The sequence below is a fragment of the Schistocerca serialis genome, chromosome 4 (assembly GCF_023864345.2).
Source record: "Schistocerca serialis cubense isolate TAMUIC-IGC-003099 chromosome 4, iqSchSeri2.2, whole genome shotgun sequence".
Lineage (NCBI taxonomy): Eukaryota > Metazoa > Arthropoda > Insecta > Orthoptera > Acrididae > Schistocerca > Schistocerca serialis.
In genome coordinates this window covers 216882486-216900651 of record NC_064641.1, presented here as the reverse complement: position 1 = coordinate 216900651, position 18166 = coordinate 216882486, and the positions used below count along the sequence as shown (strand labels likewise).

General features: G+C 41.2%; 1 protein-coding gene across 1 annotated transcript in view; it reads left to right on the top strand.

The window, feature by feature from the left end:
- Positions 1-17350, top strand: part of LOC126473220 (fidgetin-like protein 1) — a 182133-nt gene extending 164783 nt beyond the window's left edge. The window contains exons 11-12 of the mRNA XM_050100130.1: positions 2712-2903; positions 16436-17350. Of these exons, the coding sequence (XP_049956087.1) occupies positions 2712-2903; positions 16436-16561 (318 nt within the window). The 3' untranslated portion in view covers positions 16562-17350. The remainder of the gene's footprint in view (positions 1-2711; positions 2904-16435) is intronic.
- Positions 17351-18166: the final 816 nt, after the last annotated feature.

Here is an 18166-nt window from a genome sequence, read left to right as displayed (position 1 = left end):
TGTCGAAGTATTCATATTAAAGTTCCTGAATCTCTGCCCTCCAGGAAAGTTCTCAAAGTTCTTGCACTCAGATTATTCCTGGGACTGAGAGCTGACTGAAACCCAAAGTGGAAAACCCTGAGATATTAAGCAAGTTGTGGAACATCTATCAGAAAGGCAGCTTAGAGGCCTTAGGAGGGGGAGTATTCATTGCAGTTGACAAAAATATTCTTTCTATTGAGGTCGAAATGGAGTGTGACAGTGAAGTCATCTGGTCACGTATAGCAGTTGTAGGTGAACCTAAATTAATTGTTGGATGTTTTTACCAGACACCAGTTCTGCTGTGACAGTTTGAGTCATTCAAAGAAAGTCTACAGTCAGTAGCGTGTAAATACCCAGATCATGCAATACTAGTTGGAGGCGACTGCCGAGTGAGGAGGGCGGGGGGGGGGGGGGGGGGGGGGGGCGGTTATAGACAGACAGTCATTCAAAATACTTTTGAACACATTTTCTGAAAATTGTCTTGAGCAGCTTGCTTGGCAGCCCACGTGCAGTGGAAATATCTTGGACCTTGTAGCTACAAATAGGCCGGACCTTATCGACAGTGTCGGGTATTGAAATGGGGATTAGTGATCATGATGTCATTATAGCAACTATGATTCAAGAATTAATAAATCAGTCAAGAAGACTAGGAGAGTGTTTCTGTTAGATAGAGGAGATAAGCAGTTATTAACATCTCAATTAGACAGTGAATTGGCATCACTTAGTTGCAGTAAAATGAATGTAGATGAACTATGAGCAAAGTATTGAAAATTGTGGCCTGGAGAGTTATATGCTTAATATGTGGATAAAGGATGGAAAAGATCCAACATGGTTTAATAACGAAATTTGGCAGATGCTGAAGAAGCAGAGGCTGTTGCACTCTTGGTTCAAAAGGGAACACATAATTGACAACAAGCGAAGGTTAGTAGAGATACGTGCATCTATGAAAAGATATATATGCGTGAAGCGTGCAACTGCTACAACCGTCGCACCTTAGCAAGAGGTCTGGCAGAGAACACAAGAAACTTCTGGTCATGTGTAAAATTGCTAAGTGCGTCTAAGTCTTCCATTTAGTTTCTTGTTAACTAGTCTGGTGTGGCAGTTGAAGATAGCAAAATGAAAGCTGACATTTTAAATTTCACACTCAAGAAATCATTCACACAGGAGAATAGCACAAACGTACTGTCATTTCACCATCGGACAGACTCCCGTAGGGATGACATAGTAATAAGCATGCCTGGCATAGAGAAACAACTGAAAGATTTGAAAGCAAATAAATCACCAGATCTGGGTGGAATCCAAGTTCAATTTTACAAATAGTAATCTGCAGCATTGGCCCCTTACCTAGCTTGCATTTATCGCAAATCTCTCGTCCAGTGCTAAGTACTGAGCGACTGGAAAAAAGCACAAGTGATTCCATTATATAAGAATGGTGAAAGAACGGACCTGCAAAATTACAGAGCAATATCCCTAATTTTGGTTTGCTGCCGAGTCCTTGAACATATTCTTAGTTTGAATATATTAAAAATTCTTGAGACTAGGAAGTGTATGTGCATGAATCAGCCTGGTTTTAGAAAGCATTGCTCATGCGAAACTCAGCTTGCCCCTTCCTCACATGATATACTGAGAACTACGGATGAAAGGCAACAGGCAGGTTCCATATTTTTAGATTTCCGGAAAGTATTTGACACAGTGCCCCTTTGCAGGCTGTTAACGACGACATGAGCATACGGGTTAAATTAACAGATATGTGAGTGGTTCAAAGACATCTTAAATAATAGAACCCAGTATGTTGTCCTTGATGATGGAACGAGCATGTGAGAACTGTGATAGGGAAGGCAAATGAATTACTTTGGTTTATTGGGAGAATTTTAGGAAAGAGTGGTTCACCTGTAAAGAAGAGTGCATATAGGATGCTGATGGAAACTATTCTTCAGTACTGCTCGAATGTTTGGGACCAGAGGTGGGCTGTTAAATTTGTTACCAGTAGGTTTGAGCAACACACAAGTGTTACAGAGACTCTTTGGGAACTCAAATGGGAATCCCCGGAGGGAAGGCGACGTTCTTTTCAAGAAAACTTCTGAGAAAATTTAGAGAACCAGCATTTGAAGCTAACTACCAAATGATTCTACTGCTGCTGCCAACATACATTGTGCATAAGGATCACAAAGATAAGATAGGAGAAATTAGGGTTCATATGGAGGCATGCAGACAGTTGTTCTTCCCTCGCTCTATTTGCGAATGGAACAGAAAAGGAAATGACAAGTAGTGGTACAGGGTACCCTCCACCATGGTGGCTTGTAGAGTATCTATGTAGATGTGGATGTAGAATGGGAATTTGGAGAGTTTGGGTGACATAGTTTATTTTATCAGCCAGTGCTGTTGTTTGATGAATGATAAAATTTTCATTAATTACATTCAGTATGCAACATTTGAAAGTATATGCACAAAACAAGCCTTATCTGTTACTTTTACAATTTTAGCCATTGCTTTCTTGGTTTTATGTCAGTGTAGTGATTTAGTTTGTTGCTGTTACAATGCAAAAATCTAAAGTTGTGAATAGACTTTGCAACTCTTCTTTAATATAAAAATATCTTCATCAAGTTCATGCTGTTCTATGTCTAGTTTGTAATGAGTTCTTCAAAATTATTTTAATTTTTTTTTTTTTTGTTCTCTTTTGTTTCAATTAGGCAAGGAAGCAAATTGTGGAACGTCTTATGTCAAATGAGAAACATTGCTTATCACCCGCTGAAGTAAATGAAATTTCATCACTAACAGAGGGGTACTCAGGAGCAGACATGAAAAATCTTTGTCAGGAAGCCTCTCTTGGACCTATTAGGTCAATGAATTTCCTACATATTGAAAACATTACTTCAGACCAGGTATTATCAGTGTTCTTTTCTGTAGAAATATTCTGCTACATTTGTTTGTGTTACAGTCTGAAATTTCTGGTGTAGAATAATTTAAAATTAATGAGCAAATGCTTATGTAGACATTAAATTTTATTGACAAGATTTTTAATCTGACACAATCTTTCTCATTTTCATCACTTGTCTGTACAACAAAGTGTTTGGAAACAAAAGATCCAGATAGTTTTGGGGGGGGGGGGGGGGCAGGGGGGGAGGTGGCAGGAGATTGCGCACACATGCGTGCTTGCTTGTGCATGTTGTAGTTGTGCTTATGCGCCCAAGTGGGGGAGAACCATACTTAGCAGGTTGTATGCTGACAAATAAGATGAACCTCAAGGAATGATGGCAGTGTTCATATGTTTTTTAAACTCACTGCAGACTGGTCAAAACTGCCAGAGTTTTGTTACTTTAAGTTCTGGGCATATTTCACTGATCATTGTTGACTTGACTTGACAGTAGAATGTTACACATAACAATCCAGGCAGATGTTTTCTTTAATTACAGTAGCCTTCTTCATCAACTTTCAACAAATCTGTATCTAATAACAGGATACAATCATAATTTCCTTCATGATGGTGGTTCTTTCTCCTAGAGAGCAAAGATTTTTCCCCTTCTTTCTTGAGCAGGTACCATTTTATTAGGTTTTACAGATGACTTCCAGTAGTCACTTTCCAGTTTTATGTTCATCTACCAGAAGGATTAATAATAAGTAGTCCCACACTCAGGATATGAGTGTAGGAGAGCGAATGCAGGAATCCTGCACTACCGCTCATGACAAGGTCTCAGTGGAGGTGATTTGCTGTTGCCTTTCTTCATTCTTTTACAAACTGTTAAGTGTGTATCCGTGTCATGTGGGTGATTGTGATGAGTGTTTGTACAGTATAGTGCTGGATTCGTGTTGTTATGGATGAAAGGAAGGTAGCCTACTTCTCACAAAAGCACCAAAGCGGTGACCGAGCTTAACATCCCCATCTGATGGATGGATCACTAGCAACAATGTAACAGGCATTCACTTCATTAGACATTGTGGAGAGGTTTGGAATGTAATCCTGGACATTGGCGCAAAGACTGGTGATCATGAACTTATTGCTACTGCCTCTCGTCCCCTTTACAGCCAAATGCTGGCAATGACAATTTCTATCACTACCAGGATTCAAACTGGCTTACCTCAGAGTCAAGCACCACTGCACAAGCACGATCTTGGCCATGGAGGCAGGGTGAAGAAAGGTGAATAATTGACACAAAGAAAAAAAGACGCCTGCTAAAGAGATAGTTCACTGCATTGCCCGTGAAGTTGCTACCGTAGCAGTATCAAAATCTCTTACACTGCTCATTGGGAGAATGAGAAATATATGCCTGTAATGGAAAGAAGGGGGAAACTGTGCAGGTTTACAGGTAAGCATCTGCAGAAACCTAATGATATTTCAATGTCTAAACTGATGCAAGCTGCTGCCACCACCACCACCACCACCACCACCACCACCACCACCAGCATCATCATCATTATGAGTAGTAGGTAGTTCCTGTATTTGGTGGAGGTGGTGGTGGTGGTGAGGGGGGGAGAAGGTGGAGGAGGAGGAGGAGGAGGCATCTTCATTTAGAATGCAGTGTCTATGGCTAGTGATACAGCATCCAGTGCAGATGACAAGTAATACAATATATATTGAAATTTAATTTCATATTTAAAAAAGCCCTTGTTCTGTTTGATTAGTTGTATTGTATCCTGACACAGTTGTGGCAGTACCCTAATAAATCTGATGAGGGCATTGTACTCTTCGCAGATGATTCCCTAATTTCACGGGGGGGGGGGAAACTCTTCAATGTCTGTTAAGTATGAACTAGAGTGTTTTCAGGATGTACCATTCTGCCCTCAGTAACATAGCTCTAATGGAAGAAGTCGTGGGGTGAGGTTTCCTAAACAGACATCGCCCAATTGGTGTTTTTGTCAGGATACTGACAGCTTGTAATCTCATTCGGAGGTGAAGATACTTTATGGGTATTTGTTGTTTCAAAAGGAAAATTCACACGAGATAATTACACACACACATGAAAGTACAGAGAATTACACACACATGAAAGTACAAAGAAGTATCTTTGCTTTTGGAATGTCAAATTCCTTCCTGAGGGAGTGCGGTGGCCCGGTGTAATGTTAAGCTCCCTCTATACAGCTTAAGCGTTTTCGTGGAGTTACTTGTTGAAGAATGCTGGTTCTGCTTTCTTGTAGCGCCGATGTCTTCTGCTAGCACCGGACGCTGCTCCAAAGATTTCACTGCTAGGAGAGGGAAATTTTCACTCTCTCTCTCTCTCTCTCTCTCTCTCTCTCTCTCTCTCTCTCTCTCTCTTCTTATTTAAAAATACGCTAATTGTGGAATATCATTAAATGCACCAGAACATATTTATTTCCACTTTGTTCAAAAAAACATCTAAACTTTATGACATAAGCCCACACATTACCGGCCACCCAAGATCAGTTAATTACACATTTTTGAACACAATTAATACATAAGCTTTTATCATGGTTGACTATCCACATCCAGTCCATGTACTCTCAACAGCAGTTCAACATCTACTAAACAGTCACTATCTCGAGTCACTCCATTTGTTTTTCAACAATACAAAGCTACATTACTCTTTGCAGCCGGCCACGGAGCTTCCGGGCCGTAGTTATTTATTCTTGTCAGGTCGCGCTGAACACTTGCCAGTGCCGACGAATTATCTCCCTTCCAGTTTCGCCTGCACAAACAATAAATGGGTGCAGTATCCCATGCTCATCCTTACACCCTGCTTTAAAATAATGCGTGTTCGAAACGGCTGGAACACAAGTGTCTCCAGACGTTCGTAAAATTCTGGGGGCACTACATATCCCTCCCCTTACCTCGAACACTTATTATTTTGCACAAAACATGTATTTTAAAAATTTTTTTCTTAACACTTATCTTGTCAATTTATACTACATAGAAACATTAGGTACAAAATCTCTCTTCCATCTCCGGTATTTCATTAAGCTGTTGGTAATATCTTTCATAGACATAGTAGTATGATAGACGAATAGTACAACAAGTATTAGCTATTTCCAATAGATTTATGCAATGATAATCACCGGTTTTCCGGGTCTGAGAAAAAAATTAGTTGTACTGGGGAGTTTTCTCTTGTTTCTGTCTCTTCGTGCAGGACTCGTCTTTTCTATTTAAAAAAAATTTAGAATTCAACTTTACCCAGAGAAGCTTTCCACTACAATCTCAGGTGACTATACCACCCTTTCCCTCTGGGATCCAATCTACGTAAGGATTGATACAATGAAAACATCTTCTTTTTCATCCTTGGGTAGGTACGCCCCTTCCATTTATACTAAACTATGGTACAGGTCAATCCCCTTTTTGGTACCCCTGCCCACACAGTATAGGTCAGCCTCCTCTGGGTCTGCGTACCTGCCTCTCTTTCTCTCATTTCATCTACATCTGATGCGCCCTCCCTATCATCTCTAACAATGATTCCTAATCTTGCCTCTTTCGTACTCCTCTGCACACTACTTTATTTAAAATTTCTATCTACCTCTCCTTTCCTCCTCCTGAGTCCTTCAGCCTACCCACTTAAATTCTTCGCTTGTTCATTGCTTACAGCTCACTTATATAGCCTTAATAACTAAATGTGTTTCGTCCATGGTTGTAACTTTATTTCTTTTCATCAGGCTATTTGGTCTGCACTATCCTATTATTCATCAGAAACTTATTTGACTCGATACCTCCGGCTTAATATCTGTACTACTATAGCTATGAACACAGGTGGATATACACTTTGTCCCCCCTTGTTCCTTTAGCTTAAGCTTACTATACCATTTCACTTGAGATGTGCAACCGTCATTACTTAGCACATGTGCTAGCCCTTCCTGAGCACTACCTCTCCCCTTATCTGTGACGGTTGTTACATCTCCCTGTGTATTACCTGTCTGTGTCTTTTATTTAATTGTTTGAGTGTGGAAGTGTGATCATGCATCCTGATTCTTCAGCCCACTAAGGTTCTTAGTTGAAGATTTTTAGAAATCACAGAGAAGAGAAGGACTGCAGCGATAGAAGTATGTGAATGTGGACAGAGGGAAAGATAGATTGGTACTCTTAAGAGAAGTAAGAAAGGAAATAAAAGAATTGGTTGCTAAGATCGAAGAAAGAAAGAAGACAGCCCCACAGACAGGAAACCCTTCCCACCCCCCATCCCCAGGATCCCCACTTTGCTGGTACTTAAGTGAGAAGCTGGAGGAGGTATGATGTTCGAGGTCTCCTGCAGAACGAACATTCTCGCCGTCACCTTTGAAGTCCCCGAAGAAAAGATCTTAGCAACCCCTATGGAATGGCAAATGATGAAGAACCAGTCACACTCGTTTGCGAGGGTTGTATGAAGGGCATGGTGTGTAGGTCGTGTCTGTGCCTATGCTACCCACCCCTTTCAAAATTAGATATAAATCCTCCCCAATCACATCATACTTTACAAAAAATATGAAACATTCTATAAAAATAGAAAAATATATACACTATAATCAAATAGTTATTCAGTTAGTCACTTCACTTTATATTTCATACACATGTTCAGTTTATATCATCTAGGTATCATTCTTCCTAAACAGTACCATCATATTATATCTCCTGTTAGAATGTTACCCTGTTAGTTTTATCTCATGCTTAGAGGTTACTGTTTATTGTGACTCCTTAAATTAGTCATAATCGTGTAGTCATAATTGGTCTCTTTTAATACTAATATGATAGGATAGCTTAAGGGCTATAAATAGATTACAGGATAGTCAAAGATTTGAAGAGAGTTCGGTGTAGGAAAACTAATGTGGAAGTAACACCGAACCCAACTCAGGAACCAGCGGACCTCACTCCGCCCGTTGACACAGAACGTAAACGTCCCTAGGGGTTTTGTACATATCATTTTATATCCTTAACATTATACATTCCCTTTTCCTCTCCCATCACAGGATCTACTAAATATTTCGCCCTTGTCAAGTGCCAGTCAAAATACTTGCACATTTTACCCCAGACATTACTATAGTATTTAGGAGCCCTCAAATCTGAGATCAACTTCTCTTGTGCACTTGACGACCAATATTTTTCCTTAAACTTTCTCTGAAAATCTTCCCAGGATGTGAAGTTTTCAATATTTACTGTGCCCCATTCTGAAACTTCACCCTCCAAATAACCTACCACAAACTCTATTTTCTTAGCATCCTCCCAACTTTTAGGTATGGCTTGGTTAAACCGTTTTAAGAAATGGGTGGGGAGTACCTCCCCGTCTGGTTTGAATTTAGGAAACTGTCTCGACAAGCTTGAACTTGATCCCCATTGCAAATTAGTTATCATGTCCTTATTTAATATAATATTTTGGGGAACTGTGCCTTTCTCTAGTTTCTCGTGCATAAGCTTGAATTCTTTCCTCAACGTTTCTAAGTCTTTCTTGGTGTTACCTAAATCAGAAGTTACTATAGGCAAAGAGATTTCAACACTTAGTTTCTCTTCAACCTTTCATCCTTGTTCTTCTAAGCCATTCAAATTTATAAGCTGTGCAGTCATTAACTTTTCTTTGAAGTTCTGTTCTACATCTACATCTACATCTACATTGATACTCCGCAAGCCACCCAACGGTGTGTGGCGGAGGGCACTTTACGTGCCACTGTCATTACCTCCCTTTCCTGTTCCAGTCACGTATGGTTCGCGGGAAGAACGACTGTCTGAAAGCCTCCGTGCGCGTTCTAATCTCTCTAATTTTACATTCGTGATCTCCTCGGGAAGTATAAGTAGGGGGAAGCAATATATTCGATACCTCATCCAGAAACGCACCCTCTCGAAACCTGGCGAGCAAGCTACACCGCGATGCAGAGCGCCTCTCTTGCAGAGTCTGCCACTTGAGTTTATTAAACATCTCCGTAACGCTATCACGGTTACCAAATAACCCAGTGACGAAACGCGCCGCTCTTCTTTGGATCTTCTCTATCTCCTCCGTCAACCCGACCTGGTACGGATCCCACACTGATGAGCAATACTCAAGTATAAGTCGAACGAGTGTTTTGTAAGCCACCTCCTTTGTTGATGGACTACATTTTCTAAGCACTCTCCCAATGAATCTCAACCTGGTACCCGCCTTACCAACAATTAGTTTTATATGATCATTCCACTTCAAATCGTTCCGTACGCATACTCCCAGATATTTTACAGAAGTAACTGCTACCAGTGTTTGTTCCGCTATCATATAATCATACAATAAAGGATCCTTCTTTCTATGTATTCGCAATACATTACATTTGTCTATGTTAAGGGTCAGTTGCCACTCCCTGCACCAAGTGCCTATCCGCTGCAGATCTTCCTGTATTTCGCTACAATTTTCTAATGCAGCAACTTCTCTGTATACTACAGCATCATCCGCGAAAAGCTGCATGGAACTTCCGACACTATCTACTAAGTCATTTATATATATTGTGAAAAGCAATGGTCCCATAACACTCCCCTGTGGGACGCCAGAGGTTACTTTAACGTCTGTAGACGTCTCTCCATTGATAACAACATGCTGTGTTCTGTTTGCTAAAAACTCTTCAATCCAGCCACACAGCTGGTCTGATATTCCGTAGGCTCTTACTTTGTTTATCAGGCGACAGTGCGGAACTGTATCGAACGCCTTCCGGAAGTCAAGAAAAATAGCATCTACCTGGGAGCCTGTATCTAATATTTTCTGGGTCTCATGAACAAATAAGGCGAGTTGGGTCTCACACGATCGCTGTTTCCGGAATCCATGTTGATTCCTACATAGTAGATTCTGGGTTTCCAGAAATGACATGATACGCGAGCAAAAAACATGTTCTAAAATTCTACAAGAGATCGACGTAAGAGATATAGGTCTATAGTTTTGCGCCTCTGCTCGACGACCCTTCTTGAAGACTGGGACTATCTGTGCTCTTTTCCAATCATTTGGAACCCTCCGTTCCTCTAGAGACTTGCGGTACACGGCTGTTAGAAGGGGGGCAAGTTCTTTCGCGTACTCTGTGTAGAATCGAATTGGTATCCCGTCAGGTCCAGTGGACTTTCCTCTATTGAGTGATTCCAGTTGCTTTTCTATTCCTTGGACACTTATTTCGATGTCAGCCATTTTTTCGTTTGTGCGAGGATTTAGAGAAGGAACTGCAGTGCGGTCTTCCTCTGTGAAACAGCTTTGGAAAAAGGTGTTTAGTATTTCAGCTTTACGCGTGTCATCCTCTGTTTCAATGCCATCATCATCCCGTAGTGTCTGGATATGCTGTTTCGAGCCACTTACTGATTTAACGTAAGACCAGAACTTCCTAGGATTTTCTGTCAAGTCGGTACATAGAATTTTACTTTCGAATTCAATGAACGCTTCACGCATAGCCCTCCTTACGCTAACTTTGACATCGTTTAGCTTCAGTTTGTCTGAGAGGTTTTGGCTGCGTTTAAACTTGGAGTGGAGCTCTCTTTGCTTTCGCAGTAGTTTCCTAACTTTGTTGTTGTACCACAGTGGGTTTTTCCCGTCCCTCACAGTTTTACTCGGCACGTACCTGTCTAAAACACATTTTACGATTGCCTTGAACTTTTTCCATGAACACTCAACATTGTCAGTGTCGGAACAGAAATTTTCGTTTTGATCTGTTAGGTAGTCTGAAATCTGCCTTCTATTACTCTTGCGAAACAGATAAACCTTCCTCCCTTTTTTTATATTCCTATTAACTTCCATATTCAGGGATGCTGCAACGGCCTTATGATCACTGATTCCCTGTTCTGTACATACAGATTCGAAAAGTTCGGGTCTGTTTGTTATCAGTAGGTCCAAGATGTTATCTCCACGAGTCGGTTCTCTGTTTAATTGCTCGAGGTAATTTTCGGATAGTGCACTCAGTATAATGTCACTCGATGCTCTGTCCCTACCACCCGTCCTAAACATCTGAGTGTCCCAGTCTATATCTGGTAAATTGAAATCTCCACCTAAGACTATAACATGCTGAGAAAATTTATGTGAAATGTATTCTAAATTTTCTCTCAGTTGTTCTGCCACTAATGCTGCTGAGTCAGGAGGTCGGTAAAAGGAGCCAATTATTAACCTAGTTCGGTTGTTTAGTGTAACCTCCACCCATAATAATTCACAGGAACTATCCACTTCTACTTCACTACAGGATAAACTACTACTAACAGCGATGAACACTCCACCACCGGTTGCATGCAATCTATCCTTTCTAAACACCGTGTGTACCTTTGTAAAAATTTCGGCAGAATTTATCTCTGGCTTAAGCCAGCTTTCTGTACCTATAACGATTTCAGCTTCGGTGCTTTCTATCAGCGCTTGAAGTTCCGGTACTTTACCAACGCAGCTTCGACAGTTGACAATTACAATACCGATTGCTGCTTGGTCCCCGCATGTCCTGACTTTGCCCCGCACCCGTTGAGGCTGTTGCCCTTTCTGTACTTGCCCAAGGCCATCTAACCTAAAAAACCGCCCAGCCCACGCCACACAACCCCTGCTACCCGTGTAGCCGCTTGTTGCGTGTAGTGGACTCCTGACCTATCCAGCGGAACCCGAAACCCCACCACCCTATGGCGCAAGTCAAGGAATCTGCAGCCCACACGGTCGCAGAACCGTCTCAGCCTCTGATTCAGACCCTCCACTCGGCTCTGTACCAAAGGTCCGCAGTCAGTCCTGTCGACGATGCTGCAGATGGTGAGCTCTGCTTTCATCCCGCTAGCAAGACTGGCAGTCTTCACCAAATCAGATAGCCGCCGGAAGCCAGAGAGGATTTCCTCCGATCCATAGCGACACACATCATTGGTGCCGACATGAGCGACCACCTGCAGATGGGTGCACCCTGTACCCTTCATGGCATCCGGAAGGACCCTTTCCACATCTGGAATGACTCCCCCCGGTATGCACACGGAGTGCACATTGGTTTTCTTCCCCTCTCTTGCTGCCATTTCCCTAAGGGGCCCCATTACGCGCCTGACGTTGGAGCTCCCAACTACCAGTAAGCCCTCCCTCTGCGACTGCCCGGATCTTGCAGACTGAGGGGCAACCTCTGGAACAGGACAAGCAGCCATGTCAGGCCGAAGATCAGTATCAGCCTGAGACAGAGCCTGAAACCGGTTCGTCAGACAAACTGGAGAGGCTTTCCGTTCAGCCCTCCGGAATGTCTTTCGCCCCGTGCCACACCTTGAAACGACCTCCCACTCTACCACAGGTGAGGGATCAGCCTCAATGCGGGCAGTATCCCGGGCAACCACAGTCGTAGTCCGATCAGGGGATGCGTGGGACAAGCTGGCCGTCCCCGACAAACCCCCATCCCGACCCCCACAGTGATGCCCATTGGCAACAGCCTCAAGCTGTGTGACCGAAGCCAACACTGCCTGAAGCTGGGAGCGAAGGGATGCCAACTCAGCCTGCATCCGAACACAGCAGTTGCAGTCCCTATCCATGCTAAAAACTGTTTTGCTAAGAACGTCTGAACTAATCTACAGAGAGCGCAAACAAATCGACAAAATTTAAACGGTTATTAAAATACAAGATTGCCTAGTAAATGCAGTAATGCTGCTACTTGCGCACTGCTGACACTGCTCGGCGGCGGAAGGAGACTAAGCGAAATTACACTATTCAGGTACTAAAACACGATGCTACACTCTCAAATACTATAATACGCCCGAAATTTATGAATTAAACAATGCAAGAACCAAAAACACGCAAAGAAATTAAGAGTTAAACTATGTAACAAATGAGTGAGCTAGGAGTATACGACTTGCTGCTCAGCTGCTTATCCAACGGCGGCAGGGAGCACACTGACTGCGACCAACCGACACTGGCCGTTCAAAACAAAACAGTAGACAAACGACTACGCGAATTTACACTATTCAGGTACTAAAACGCGATGCTACAACTCTCACAAAAACACGCAAAGAAATTAAGAGTTAAACTATGTAACAAATGAGTGAGCTAGGAGTATACGACTTGCTGCTCAGCTGCTTATCCAACGGCGGCAGGGAGCACACTGACTGCGACCAACCGACACTGGCCGTTCAAAACAAAACAGTAGACAAACGACTACGCGAATTTACACTATTCAGGTACTAAAACGCGATGCTACAACTCTCAAATACTATAATACGCTTGAAATTTATGAATTAAACAATGCAAGTACCAAAAACACGCAAAGAAATTAAGAATTAAACTATGTAACAAATGAGTGAGCTAGGAGTATACGACTTGCTGCTGCAGCTGCTTATCCAACGGCGGCAGGGAGCACACTAACTGCGACCAACCGACACTGGCCGTTCAAAACAAAACAGTAGACAAACGACTACGCGAATTTACACTATTCAGGTACTAAAACGCGATGCTACAACTCTCAAATACTATAATACGCCCGAAATTTATGAATTACACAATGCAAGTACCAAAAACACGCAAAGAAATTAAGAATTAAACTATGTAACAAATGAGTGAGCTAGGAGTATACGACTTGCTGCTGCAGCTGCTTATCCAACGGCGGCAGGGAGCACATCTACGGTTTCCACCCGTGATTTGACCCCTGAAATTTGCGCCTGTACTAGGGGGAGCAACTTATCTTGTTTCTGGACATTGGTTTTTAGTGTAGTTAATTCTTGTTCGACCACATCAAATGTAACATAACATACATTTTTCAAAGAGTCGTATTTTTCGTTAAATTGTGTTTCCAAATTACTACATCTACAGTCTACATCATATTCTAATTTTTGAATTAATCCTTTTATATTAGCTTCATTTCTTTGTTCTAAATCTTTAAATAAAATATTTGTCTGTTCACTCAGGGAAACGGACAATTCTTTTTTCAATTCTTTTTTCCATTCTTGCATCTGATTACTTAGGGTATTAACTTGAGCCTCTAGTTTTGTGTTTTGCAAAACTAACTTAGAGTTTAATTCTGCCTTCAGTTTGTCCTGTTGTGATTCAAACTGCGCTTTGATAAACCTCATTAATTCGCCTAAATCTGGCCCCTGTTTTTCAATTCCCATTGCCCCAACAGACTCTACGGATTGATGTTCCTTTTTCATTGTGTTTTGTTTTGCCTTTAATCTAGTTACCATTAAAAGTACACTCGCTTATTTCCACAACACCACACACTTCACGAACAATCAAAGGTCAGTAGTAGCTCACCCGGCATCAGTGGAAGGCGGCGTCGGCACCGGTGTATGGCAGCATCAGCGTCAGCGTCGATGGACGTCGGCGTAGGTGGACGGCGGCGTTGGCGTTAGTGTGATGCGGCGTCGGTGTTGGTGTGCGGCAGCGTCAGCATTTGTAGACGGCGGCGTCGGCGATTTGAGCCTAACTGCAGCGTTGTGCGATTTTCTTGATTCCCTTAATCATTTCACCATTTATCTACATGATATTTCTGGATAAGTGTTGTGGAATCGCTCCTCAGCCTCGCTTTTATCGGTGCTATGGCAACTCCCAACTGTTTTTTTTGTTATAACTTCCTTACTATTTCCCCTTCTTTCTCAGGTCCTTTCTTTACAGTTGCCACGTTCTTGTGGTGGCCCGGTGTAATGTTGAGCTCCATCTGTACAGCTTAAGCGTTTTCGTGGACTTACTTGTTGAAGAATGCTGGTTCTGCTTTCTTGCAGCGCCGATGTCTTCTGCTAGCACCGGACGCTTCTCCGAAGATTTCACTGCTAGGAAGGGGAAATTTTCACTCTCTCACTCTCTCCCTCTCTCTCTCTCTCTCTCTCTCTCTCTCTCTCTCTCTCTCTCTCTCTTATTTAAAAATATGCTACTCGTGGAATATCATTCAATGCACCAGAACATATTTATTTCCACTTTGTACAAAAAAACAACTAAACTTTATGACGTAAGCCCACACATTACCGGGCACCCAAGATCAGTTAATTACACATTTTTGAACACAATTAATACATAAGCTTTTATCAAGGCTGACTATCCACATCCAGTCCACATACTCTCAACAGCAGTTCAACATTTACTAAACAGTCTCTATCTCGAGTCACTCCATTTGTTTTTCAACAATACAAAGCTACATTACTCTTTGCAGCCGGCCACGGAGCTTCCGGGCCGTAGTTATTTATTCTTATCACGTCACGCTGAACACTTGCCAGCACCGATGAATTATCTCCCTTCCAGTTTCGCCTGCACAAACAATAAATGGGTGCAGTATCCCATGCTCGTCCTTACGCCCTGCTTTAAAATAACGCGTGTTCGAAATGGCTGGAACGCAAGTGTCTCCAGACTTTCGTAAAAAATTCTGGGGGCACTACAGGAGAAAGGTAACTGGGTAAGGGAAGAAATGGTGCCAGGCTACCAAGATCCCAGGATGATACAGAACCATCTGTCATGTGTATGAGGAGAAACAGATTGTAGATATTGATACTCAGATGGCTGTGATATTGGAAGGACATTAAAAGAAAAGTGCTTGAGTCAGTTCACGTACATAAATAATTCAGGGCAAAATGTGGGATGTAGCTGGTCCCGGTTGTTATAGTTTTATGAAGCCTTTTTACTGCTGCTACTGTAGCTGTTACATATATGAAACAAGATTATCTTTTTACACCGAGCTTTCTGGTACAGTGCACTACGAACACATTACACTTTCGTTTGAAACCTAAGAACGGCAGCATGCATGCTAATCTGGAGAACTGAGCTAACACACATTTACTGGTGACGTTTTTCCATTGAGCAAGCAGCATGCAAAGTGAACTTTCTTGCATAGTCTGAAGAATTAGAAAATGTTTCAGATAAGGATGTTCATTACTTAGGAATCTCGGAAGGAAAATTGTTTGAAGTTAAAGTGAACAGAAGATTTGCAGATGATGATACCGTAACTGATAGTGGTAAACATGCAGAATTTGCTTTGTAATTTTTCAGCAATAATGAAAAACTAAAAAATTTTGTAGTAATCTAATAAAAAATGAAAAGACCACCTGACATCATTATTGGAAGGAATAAGATAGAGAATGTTAATAAAGTTTGTTGTTTAGGCATTACAGGATATACTAGATACAGCATGGAACTCAATATACTGTAGCAGTTAAACATACTTTCAATGAACAAAGGTAAGCAATAGTGAATAAGTCATTTTGTATAGGAAAGCAAAAGCAAATTGTCAAGACATTCATGTGGAGTGTGCTCCTATATTGCTGAAAAATTGAAGGCAGTGGTGGTGGTGGCGGTGGCGGCGGCGGCAGTGGCGCCTCTGATGTCAGTTCAGTAATTGGTTGATCACTTGCATAAAAGTCATCAAAATGTGGCTAGGCTATTAGGGATCAACCCAAAAGAATATTTTGCAGATTTGGAAGTGGTAGATATTTCTTATCAAATGACACTTGAACACGAATTGGTAATGTAGCGCTGTCATTAAACTCAAGTTTCATTACATACTATTGTAATGAAGTAATGAAAATACCAAATACATTTTTTTCCTGCTACACTTAAAATTTTTAATTTTGCTATGTTCACACATTTCTCTTTTATTGTTAAAGGTTCGGCCCGTGACTGTAGAGGATTTCAAGACTGCCTTAAGGAGGGTAAGAGCTAGTGTTTCACAGACAGACCTGATGCAATACGTGACATGGGATAAACAGTATGGATCAGGAGGCCCAATATGAGGTTTTTGTGAGAATTATTAATTGAGGCTGAATACAAACTTTGTTTATCCAGTTTCCATGAGAGCGGAAATATGTTATTGTGTTTGGTACAAGCAAACACAAGGTTTTAACATAAATAAGCTATTTTGTAAGCTGAGAAATAGCTTATGTGGATATGTTAGTTTTGTTACTTATTAAGGCATAATAGAAAAATTTCTGTGTCTCAGTTTCGAGTCAAAGGATATATCTTTTCTTGTTGAAATAGCAATGGTTATCATTCTGCTATTTTGAAAATTTGTTAATTTATGTGTTGATCAGTTGTAATGTAATAAATGGACATTATACAGAAAAACTGCAAGATGTAAGTAACCACACATCCTAACCTGTTAGAGGCAGGTCTGTGTGTGAAAGTAGCCATATCATATATATCAACTTTACTGCATAACAACATAGTTCTCTGTAAGTATGATCATCGGCCAGCTGTCTACCTGCATTTCCAGTCATTGCCAGACTGTGGTCAAGTACAAGAACAACCAATCAATGGCATAAAACAGTGCTAGAGTATGGTTGCCTCACAACTTGTCCCATTTTTCTCCACTGTGCCACCACCACCAGCTTCTCTGAATTACACATGATGGAAATATCGCTCCTAACCTGCATTTACAGTCTGCAATCTCCTGGACTTCCTCACTAGCTGATTGCCTGACATTTTCTAGTTACTTATTTATCCTTATCTTCCATTAGAGAGGAAAAGGAATCAAATCTGCCTATAGTGAAAAACTGAAGTAATTTTATTTCCATGTTTAAAAATATAAGTACAGCATACAAATTATAAATTGAGACATTTTAAAGATTCAATATAATATTAATTTAATATAATAGGGTGTATATGACCCAGGACAACCGGGAGACCTGGGAAAAACCCGGGAATTTTTTCATCCAGGAGAAAACCGGGGAAACCCCAGGAATTTTTAGAATTCCGGGAATTTTTCATTGTTTTAGTTTTCAGTTAAATTTTTGTAATTTTGACTGTTAAGAACCAATATTTTAACAAAGTATATTACTATATCCTGCTATTGCAGAATAATACTTCAACAATAAAACATAAACGAGAGAAAAAAATGGAAATAACTTAAATTGCAAAGGAAATGCGCCATATACAGCAATGACACGCAGTGCTCATGCAAGCGTCTGCCAACAGCAAAATGTGTCAAAGGCTTTAGGAAGACTATGTAATGCTTCATAACAACAAATTGCCTCCGATGAGTGTGAAGTCATTACTGTTTACATTAGATTCGTTTTAGCAGTTAAGAGTGGGCTCATGTGCATGTGCAGTTGAGTTGCGTTTGAGTACTAGATTCTCCCACTTCTAGCTACAGGAATGTGGCTGTTGGCTGTGCAAGCAGTCGGAGCAAGCAGCTAGATGCTACCGGGGAAAGGGGGTGCCAAATTTGTATTCTTGAGGAAAAAAACTTGTTTCACAAAGTGCTTAGCATCCAGTGTATGTTTATCTATTGATTATTCATATGATTTTGAAATGATTCCCTGTTGGTTTTTGAACACTTTTGTACGCATTTTAACTTGATTTCTGAATGAATCATAAGTTGATTTTTGAATGCGTGCATA